Raw genomic sequence first — 10,412 nt, 5'->3', positions numbered from 1 at the left:
TTTTTTTTTCTTTTTTTAAACAAGCATTTCCAGTTATGTTATTTTATTGACTGAAAGGCTGCTTCTGAGATAACTAGAACTTCCCTTCCATGCCACTATTAAAATATTTTGCCAGATTGGTTTTGGGGGACTCTCCTGAAAGCTTGTGGCTCTTGTTAAGTTTGACAGATGCTCTTAGTTGACTGGAAGGAAAATGGGGTTATTTAAGGCCGAAACATGACTTCCCTTTAGCTTCTTGGAGCAGTCGCACTGCCGCAGGGTCGGGCCTCGTTGCARGCAGGTGAGGAAGCCTCTGCTCGGCGAAGGGCACGGTGCAGCAGCTTGCTTGGCGACGGGGAGCGCCGCGGGCCTCCGGCGTGCGCACTTAATAGCGCATCCTCAAGTGCCGGCCTCATTTGATGAAGTAAATCTTTTTAATTACAATTCCGCTGTTACTGTTTGGAGCAGCGATAAGTCAGCTACTACGCGCTGCAGTGGAGGGAGGCACGCAGGGCTGTGGGGCCGGGCCGAGGCAGAGAGCTGCCACCKGCACCGCGCAGGGGGCAGTGGAGGGACCGCTCCTAAGGGTTCTTCTTTTTATACAAATACTGAGTGAGTGTAGTTTGAAAATAACTTTTTAGTTATTTAATAAGTTGCATTTTCTTTGAAGTTGTAACACACGGTGCATGTTTCCTATAGTCCAGTTGCTGTTGTTGTTCTTGGAGGTATTTTGCTTTGTTACTGCAGTGTCTTGCAAACTTGATACTGTTCACGGGTGCCTAGACACCTACCGAAACCCGTGAGCGGGGAGGTCAGGAAATCCTGCTCTCCTTAGGCTGTTGGGAACGCGGGTGGAGAGACTCTGTGCTTTATAGATAACCTGCAGAAACAGACGGCAGCTCAGCGTGTGCGTGCGTGCGTGAGTGTGCGTGAGTGTGTGTGTGTGTGTGTGTGTGTGTGTAGGGTGTTGTGCTCTCCCCCAGCTGTAACCGTGTTCCCCAAAACAGGAGACCGGCTACCCCTGCCCGGGCCTGCTGCCGCCACCTGCCCTGGGAACCGTTAACCTAGCGAGGGTTTCACCTCCGCCTGCAGCCCTCTAGGCCTCCTCCGCTTCGCTCCCGGCCGGCTGCCTCCTGACCAGGTCTGTGTTCGCTTACAGCGTCGTCAGCCAAAAATCCCAACGCCCTTGCGACGTGCAGCTGCGCCTTCCTCTTGCCCTGCTGCGCAGAGGTAGGGGTGTGTGGGTGATGGGATTTTTTTTTTCCCCTCCCCTTTGGGACATCTTGGCTCAATTTATAAACAACAGACAAACCCTCACCCTTAAATAGCGCCTTCCTCAAAGGAAGCCTGGCCCTAGCTCCGCGTAGCGAGGTTAGTGCGTGGCGGTGCTCCACGAGCGCTCTCTGGCTAATGCTGCCAAACTTGTTTTGCGTTGTGCCTGTTCAGCACTTCTCTCCTGTAACGAGCCTRAGCAGCAGAGACGCACAAACATGAAAGCTAAAACAGTCTGAGACAGCCGCAGGCGGGAATCAGATCTTAGTATCCTGCGCTGAGGGACGCCAGCGCCTCGCTGCGAAGCCGGGGGGGGCTCTGTGCGTAACCAGGCCCTTGACCAGTGCGGAGCGGGCGGTTACTGATCGCCCCTTTGCACCTGCRGCAGCAAGGAGGGTATTTGAACCACTGCTGCTTGACAGGCCTCGCGCTCCTAAAGGGTGTTAATAGGTATGACACAAACAGCCATTACGGCACCTTAAGATGGTCCTAGGCTCACACACCTTGATGTAATTACACTTAGTCATGTTGTACCTAGACTGTGTTTCCTGCCTCCAACTCCACCCTTTCTGTAACTTGGTAATGTGCAATTTACTTTGATATTTAATTTGACAGAGGCAGCACTCAGCAAAGTTAGCACCAGGTTTGCAATCGTTAGCAAAATTGCTCACCGGSTYGGCTGCAGCAGGAAGCTTGTTAACRCTCCCGCGCTTGCCCAGGGCCAYAGGCGCAGCCGCAGGGCTCCCATGAGAAGTCAGGTACTTGATGCTGCCCCTTATGCCCTGTGCAAGAGGCTCGGACAGGCTTCGGCACCTCTAGAGGCAGCAGGTTACTCCGGCGTGTTCTGCCTGCACTGCAGTGCTTGTTGCTTTTTATCCCCCCCCCCTTAGGTCAGGTGCTGCGAGCTTTCACATGCAATTTCAATCATCTGCGCTGGAGAAGAGAGGCTGCAGCTGCACTGCTCGTCCACAAAGCAGGTGGGACGTGGAAGAGGAGCAGGTCCAAAGCAACCAGGGTGCTGTAAAGCCAAGCCAGGAACAACAGCTCCATGCAGAGCAGGGGAAACGGCCCCCACACCGCGCAGGCGTTGCCTAAGCTGCATCCCACTTCCTCTGCTTCCCTGGGGATTCGGCTGGACCTTGGCACAAAGGTCAGTGAAGACTTGCACTTAACAGTAACACTGTGCTCACRGAGGCTTGCGCTTTCCCGTAGGGACGAGGTCTGTTCCAGCTGAGTGGCTGCAAGGAGCAAAATGGCTTTCTGCTTAAAAAGGGGGGGGGGGAACTTCCTCCTACACAGCTGTACAAATGAGCTTTCAAAAATCATGTAGTAGTAACACACGCTGAACTCAAGCTAGGTGAGCATACTTCACTCCTAGAAGCCTTGAGGCATTTATACTGATTTTTTTTTCCAGGAGAAATAGGCATTTTGAATTTGCTGTCTGGCTGTTTCTGTTGATCCTCAGGTTTGTGAGCACAGCAAGGAGAAATTCAGGACATCAGGACTTTGCCCCAATGTGCAGTTGCCCTCTACTGGCAGGCAAACAGATTAGTTACGTTGCTTGGAAATCTGTGCTAGCTGCTGACCACCGAAGTACTGCAGTAACTGATGCGTTTAGGCCATGGTGTTTATGCTCCCATCTCTTTGCAACTGGAAGACAATAGTCTAACTGAAATCTCATTTAAATTAAAAAAGAAAGTGAGGACTTCTGGTCCTTTAAATGCAGGTTTTATTTGTCTTACCTGTTGTTTAATCTTGCTGTTTTCTCTCTACCCAAATCCAAATAAATGACACTGCACAAAAGTAACCATTGACTTCTAGTGTGCTCGTTGTTTGGACGGGGGAGGTGGACTATACGGGCTGTAGTCTCAATCTGCTTCATCTTTGTCYGAGTTAAACAGCTAAAAGGAAGGCTCTGATCTTCCCAAAGGTTACTTCTTGCCAAAAATTGAGAACATGTGCTACTGTTAAAGCTTCCTGGTAAGGTTTTCTGTATCATCTGCTCATTTTGTAGCTGTTGCCCAAAACATGCAGAGATTAAAGGCTGCTACTGCCACTTCGTGCACCATCTTTCCTGTTAGTTGTTGGTTTCACAGCAGCTGCTTTGAGGACCGGKTCTTGGCCTACATGTGTGAGGGTTTTTTTTTTTCTTTTTTTTTCCGCCCTTTATTTTTACCTCCATCTCCACCATGGTAGCTTTTCTCTGGCCTGTGCTTTTACAGATCAATGCAAGCTGCTGGTCTGTGGTGGCTGAAATAGTTTTTTTTTCTTTGTTATCTATGTTTTTACATCTATGTAGATGGAAACTGCAGCCTGTATGAGTGTCTTTTGAGTCTTAGCTCCTGCTGACACTGAGGGCACCGTGCACTGCTTCGCCTTGTGTAGTAAGCAAAGATTATCTCAGTGCAGCCCATATCCAAAAAAGAGCTTGTGGACAGCAGCATCCTATAACTGKAACTCATTAAATTCTGATCAGAAGAGGTAGTGTAACGCACAGCCAGGGACAGCACACGTGATTTGCATCTCTCTCTCTCTCAGTACCTCTGCTTTGACTTTGATGCTGGTTATGGCATACCACTTGGGGACAAATTGTGCAAAACAAGAAACAGCTGGGCCACGCACAAGGCGAGCGGCTGACTTCGTGGACCAGCAAAGCCACGGTGCCTGTCAGTCAGCCCCAAAACAACGCTCCCCTTAGGAAAAGGCTGGCACCCCCCCCCCAACCCTGCTACAAGCAGCAGGTGCCGCCTCGCTTCCCTTTACAAACCTAGATCGGGACGTCCATGCACCATACTTTGTCCAAAGAAGAATGAGCACATTTTAACAGGGGGCAGCACTCATGGGCGAGCAAAGTGTCCATTGTTCKCCTCTTTCTTTCAAGATGGCCAAAACTGGAATCGCTGTTGTGCGTTGTTACGAGGCACTTTTTGGGGCAGTGTCTTGCTCCAGTTGGGGTCTTCAGCGACGATACTCCTTCAGCAGTTGACCTGCTATCACCAGTCTTTGGATCTCGCTGGTCCCTTCATAGATCTCAGTGATACGAGCGTCGCGGTAGTGCCGTTCTGCTGGCATCTCTGTCACATAGCCCATCCCACCCAAGATCTGGATGGCCTGAAAATWAAAAAAAAATGAAATGCATTCAAGGAATTTACTTTCCACAGAAAACATATCCAGCTTAAAAGGTGCTAATCCTACTGCAGGAATAGCTGGAGGGAGCCCATGAGGATGATGAGTCCGTTTGGAAGCAGAGGGAGGAATAACATGGATTTGCACTGGGTAACAGCAGCACTGATGGCCCAGACAGGGAAGGAACAAATGCAGCAGTATTTGTTGATTACCACCTTCACCCTGGATGCTTTAAGGGGGCAGGAGAAAACAAACGCAGACACCAGTGGGCCTGTCCCTTCTGCCCACTGCTAGTCCTGTCTGGGGCACCCACACTCCCTCCCATGTCACCGAGCCTAGTGAAACCCCAAAAGGCCACTTTCCTTGGCCACCACCACCACAACCAAGAAGGCTGTGAAAGGGCACATGGCTGCAGCACACCAGCTTATACACCTCCAGAGGGATGGCCAGGACAATCAGCTCCAGCTAAAGGAAGATACACAGAGATTTTATTTATATATATATATATATATATAAATATATATATATATATATGTGTGTGTGTGTGTGTGTGTGTGTGTGTGTGTGTGTGTATATATATATGTGTGTGTGTATGTATGTATACACACACACACACACACATATATATATGTGTGTGTATGTATGTATACACACACACACACACATATATATATATATATATAAAAAATATAATTACCTATATTTAATAGTCTAGTAAAGAAAGATCAACACCCCCACCACCTGGCTTCTTGTGTGACATGAGGAAGGAGCCAAACTGCTTTTCACCATGATGCACATCCAAGAGACTAATTGCATAGTTACCTGATGAGAAATGGCTGTTGCAGCTTCTGATGCAGCCAGTTTGGCCATTGCAGCTTCCTTTGGAGAAGAAAAACATCACTGAGGATGCAGGCAGCACAAAAACAAATACTTCAACTGCAAGAGAAGCTTGAAAACGTGGAGGCCTCAGCTGCAGCACAAGACAGGCCTGACCAGTGGCTCTGGCTCTGGGAGGCCACCCCTCTCCCCTCAGATAAATACAGAGCCATGTGGGCTGGCAGGGCAGACAGATGGACAGTGTGGTTCAAAAATCTGCCAGACRGCTAAACACAGCCAGTCCTGGCTGGCAAGACCTAAACTCAGTAAAACGTACAGAGCACGGCTTTCCTGCACCGAGGCTACGCGCGGGGCTGTCACTGCTCCCCGGACGCAGGCTGCACCCACCTTTGTGAAGGGCTTCTCACTGTCTTTCAGCATAGCTGCTCTCCAGGTCAGCAAGCGCGCACCCTCCAACGCCACAGCCATATCTGCTAGCTTAAACTGCAACGACAAACTSCCTACATGAGAACATCATACACTATGAGTCTCCCAAATCTGAGGCCATTTTTGCTAGAAAAAGTACTGCACCACCTCAATTAGCACTTTTTATGTTTGAAAGCAYAAGCTATAAGCGCATCACATCCTCAAAGCCAGGCCGAAGTGCCCACCTGCGCTTCTCACCAGCAACATTTGGAGTTGAGTCCAGCCCCTACCTGAATCGCCTGTAGCTTTGTGATAGGTGACCCAAAGGCCATTCTCTTTTCAGCATAATCCATAGCACAATCCAGAGCTGCCTGGGCAATTCCAAGAGCCTGCGAGGCGATACCAATCCTTCCYGCATCCAGGCTTTGCTGAGAAAAGACACAGAATATACATTTGAGTCATACTTGATCAAAACAGCAGTACACCCCCTGTCCCCTGTTCTGCTCTTGCTGGGAAAGATATCAGCTGCTATAGCCTCTGGTCACAGATACATCCTTGCTTCAGAACATCCCAGTTATGCAGGACTAGAGGGGCTGTAAAACATATGGGGCACTGCAGAGAGAAGCCAAGGGTACAAGATGGAGAGATATTGCTGCATAGCTGGGAGAAAAAAAGGCAAAAATATGGGAAACTCAGCAAACCCAGGARCATCTGCTCTGGAAAGAGCTGACAAGAACCCTTCAGTGAGCCCCCGGCTCACCATGCAATTCATCTGACTTTAAATGAAAGATGGAAAGCTGGTCAATTTTCCTCTTTATCCCCTTCTTTGATACACACATTTAAGCAAGCATTTTCAAAATGACTAGTGAATTGGAGTCAATAGTCTGATTTACCTCAAATACTTGCCAGTTAGGCTTTTAACTGCTTACTTGCYTCACCATACGCATGGGAAGAATTCATGGCAGACCAACAAAGTATCAGTTTTGGCCTGAGAGTCTTAAGAAACAGCTAGTAACTGGAGGGTTCCTTATTTATGACATAATACAGTGGGTTCTGTTCTCTAAGGAGCTCAACCTTTTTCAAAAAGTCAGGCCAAGAGATGGTGTTTTGCCCTTATAGGGAAAGCAATGAACAATTCCAATTGGGAGCACTTCACAGCGGGGAACCTGCTGTTCTGGAGCTGCCTGAGTCAGAAGTCACATGTATGCCTTAACTCAGATTTCATCCACCTTTGGATGTGCATTCAGGACAACGTTCCTTTGACAAAGTATTTAGGGAAAAAATGTAGCATTTTCCTTTTTTCTGAGAGTCCAAAATGAGAGTGAGGGTGGAGGGTGGAATGTGAAGGGCAGGAAGAGGAGAAAAATGTTAAAAAAGGAAATACTGTACAGAACTACCCTCCAGCTAACTTACTGCCTCAGCTACATCGACATTCCTTTACTTGAGAACAGCCACACAGACCCTATGAGGAAAGTGCTGCCAATGATCAAACTCTATCAATGATTTCTCCCACTTGACAAAGGTCAGCTGCCTAGCGTTACACAGAACAGCTTAYATTAGTAGTTCTCATCCTCGTGATCATAAACCTGAAAATAGTTTTGCAAGCCCCGAGAAGGCCTCAAGGCAGTAAGTTTGGGAACCGTTGCTCTACCCAAGTCCAGCTGCATCCCCCATCCATCTCTCACCATAGCAATTTTGAAGCCCATGCCCAGCTGCCCCAGCAGGTTGGCCTTGGGTATCCGACAGTCCTCGAATATCAGGTTGGCAGTGGAAGACGCTCGGATTCCCAGCTTGTCTTCCTTCTTCCCCAGTGAAAGGCCAGCGGTTGGCATAGGAACCAGGAACGCACTAATGCCCTGCAACAAGACCCAAACTCTTAGCAGTGGTGCCAACTTCCAACTTACGTGGGTGTCAGCAGRCTTCCTTCATTTTTCACAGGAGCCACGCGTTCAGGTAACCAGAAAAAGGGAAGGGGGAGTTGAGTGACAGAACAAAATCATCGCACTTTAGTCCCCCTCTCTTCAATGCCTGCGCAACACTACTATGCTACACAACCCCCAGAGCCTCTGCAACTCCTTCACTCCTGAACCTTTTTCACAACTGACCCACTGAACGCACCTTGTGTTTCAGGGATTTATCAGTAGTGGCAAACACCACGGCGGCAGAGGCGTCCCAGGCGTTGGTGATCCAGGCTTTGGTGCCGTTCAGAACCCACTCGTCACCATCTAGGCGGGCCACGGTGGAAGCAGCTCCTGCATCACTGCCGTTTCCTGAGCAAGGCACCAGGCAAACAAAACTCAAGCAACTGGGAACAGCCCAGYGTGCCAAACCCACTCCCGGCCCCTGCTGCCAGCTCTCGGCACCACCTGTCATGGCAGTGGTGCCAGCACTGCCCATCCCAGAGAGGAGCCAAACATGAAGGGTAAAGCTGGCATCTCTGAGACATCTATCCATCCCGAGAGCTCTGCTCACACAGAGAGGATGAAAATTTTTAACATGGAGCACAGTAGTGATAGTTAATGACTGAAACTTAATTTAAATGGAACAGCTATAAATCACCTTTCTGCAGACTGTCACTGTCTGACAGATCTAAAGCCAATCCTAAATTTGGTTGAGGCAAGATGGTACCCTGCTTACTTTGCCACTGGAATGATAACATCACCTGGTTCACTAAGGGCAAAACACCCGATCTTATCCCCGCTGGTGAAAGGAGCGATCCACTTCTGCTTCTGCTCTTCGGAACCAAACTTGAGTATTGGCCCTAGATACAGAGACTTAAAGAATTGAGAGTTGTGTTAGCACATCCAGTGGCTACAAGCAGTTCAGTAACCCAGTGTCTAATGCTCTCAGTGCACCAGACTGCACCACAAGCTCAGCAACAGATCCCACTTCTCTGATTCACCCCTCTCCAATGGTACAACAAACTCCCCAGCTGCTAGACTCTGTTCCACTCCCACCCCTCACATGCAGCCTCGGGGGACACTTACATTATTGACACTCATAATGACGCCTGTGGACGCGCAGCCCCTGCTGATCTCCTCTACGGCAATGGAATAGGCCAGGTAGTCGAGGCCTGCTCCTTTGTACTGCTCCGGCACATCCATGGCCAGCAGCCCGAGGCTACCCATCTTCTTCACCTGCACATGGACAAACAGAGAGGGAGATGCTCAGCATCACCCCTATGCCCACAAATACACACACACACACACACACACACACACAGGCAGAGGCACAATAAAGACAGACTGTAGTAAGGCTACACACACAGTGGAAGATATGCATGACTAGTGGTCAAATGGGAATCTGACTGTACAAACTGGCGAGCACCCACAGGTCTCAATGACTTTAATAAAAGCTCTGCATGGTCAGTGCCCACTAGGACAAGGCTCTTGCTTTTTTAAAGAGCTCTCTTCACCGCCTGGAAGGAAGGGAGTCTTTTCAATCCAAAATAGGGAGTTATAATATCACCCRAATTTTCTCAATCTCCCATCAGTTTTCCCCTCACATTACCCTCTCAGTTGGAAGCTCTCAATGGGAAATGAGCTGATAAAAATCATTACTACTATACCTTCAAGTCTGCTGTGCTTCAGCCTAGGACTGCACAAGAAAAGAATTTTACAGAATGAATGACCCACAGAACAGTTTGCAAGAAGCTAGCTTTTAATTCCCATTAAAGCCAAGTCTTGCTTGTCATATAATTTAATTACCAGTCACGTTCCACATTATTCTACCTATATTCCTCAGGGGGACACCTGGCTTCTTAGCCTGGCTTACACACTGCTTCTGTACCACCTGTTTGTATCTAACAGTGAATTTGATAACATACAAGAGAAAAAAAAATCAAGCTTTTCTCTGTCTTTATATTTAAGACATGTTAAGCCAAATTTAGCCTAAATTTTTCATGTTGCAGTAATAAGCTTTTTACCAGCTTCTGCTTGCTTTAATAAGACCACCGGAGAATTTTTAAACATATATTTTGCTTCATGTATGGGCCCCCAAAAGGCTCGTCCTTTACATCATAACCAGAGAATGAAYGTAAGATAGTAACTAGTTCTACGTACACTGCTTTATCTTACAACAAACAAAGACCATTTGTATTTTGAATTTTTGTCTGTGCTTTCAAGCACAAACCCTCAAAATCAAACGCAAAATTATCATGTAAGAACAGTGAAATGGAAAGAGCATGAATTTCCTTTCTACCCTTCCTTGCTCCTTAATGAAGGAGGGGGAATATGCCAAAACTCACATGCCTCTGACTGCTCTACTTAGAGCCTTTTGTCTGATGTAACAGCATATATTTTTCTGAAGCTTAGAATTTCATAGCAATCAAGTAAACGAATTAGTTTGTTCAACACAGCAAAGAATGGCTGCACTGCTCTCCACAAAGGAGCAGTCACAGGCTGGACTGCAGTCCCAGCTTCTTTCCATGATCTGAGTCACACTCAGTGCATTTATGCTGCCTGTCTGTAAGCCATTTTATTGTTTTATGCAGTCTTTAAAGCGTTTTATTGTTACAAGTCAGCTGCACACCATAAAACATTACAGCCCAGAGGAAAATTACTAGGAGAACTGAAAATTCAGTGGTACCAAAGCCAGACACAAAGACGTGCAAGTAAAGCTGAAGAGCTTAAAAGGCCAAAGAAACTCCCTCAGAACCGGGTCTAAACTTCCGTGAGGTTCAACTGCCGCTCCGCACGCCAAGGGCCCCCAGAACACCCCCGCGGGCTGCGCACGGAACAAGGGCGGCTCGGGCGGGCTCCGGAGGCGGGTGCGGGGGCAGCGGGCCGGGCCGG

At 48.2% G+C, this 10,412-nt stretch overlaps 1 protein-coding gene and 1 long non-coding RNA gene across 2 annotated transcripts; one reads left to right on the top strand and one right to left on the bottom strand.

The window, feature by feature from the left end:
• The first annotated feature begins 981 nt into the window (after positions 1 to 981).
• On the top strand, positions 982 to 2,930 carry LOC146600139 (uncharacterized). Its single transcript, XR_014898370.1, has 3 exons — positions 982 to 1,120; positions 2,142 to 2,401; positions 2,717 to 2,930. It is a non-coding gene; the product is annotated as an uncharacterized LOC146600139 (long non-coding RNA).
• A 33-nt stretch (positions 2,931 to 2,963) lies between these two features.
• ACADS (acyl-CoA dehydrogenase short chain) lies at positions 2,964 to 8,779 on the bottom strand. Its single transcript, XM_085326200.1, has 8 exons — positions 8,607 to 8,779; positions 8,282 to 8,393; positions 7,738 to 7,889; positions 7,305 to 7,475; positions 5,910 to 6,047; positions 5,602 to 5,697; positions 5,200 to 5,256; positions 2,964 to 4,362 (listed from the first exon to the last, which is right to left on the bottom strand). Exons 1-8 carry the CDS (start codon positions 8,745 to 8,747, stop codon positions 4,210 to 4,212), a joined length of 1,020 nt encoding a protein of 339 aa, XP_085182326.1. The 5' UTR covers positions 8,748 to 8,779; the 3' UTR covers positions 2,964 to 4,209.
• Between the last annotated feature and the right edge of the window lie 1,633 nt (positions 8,780 to 10,412).

The sequence above is a fragment of the Rhea americana genome, unplaced genomic scaffold, assembly GCF_003343005.1.
Source record: "Rhea americana isolate MKP2758 unplaced genomic scaffold, rheAme1 scaffold_128, whole genome shotgun sequence".
In the NCBI taxonomy this organism is placed as follows: Eukaryota; Metazoa; Chordata; class Aves; order Rheiformes; family Rheidae; genus Rhea; species Rhea americana.
This window is presented reverse-complemented; position numbering and strand designations above follow the sequence as displayed.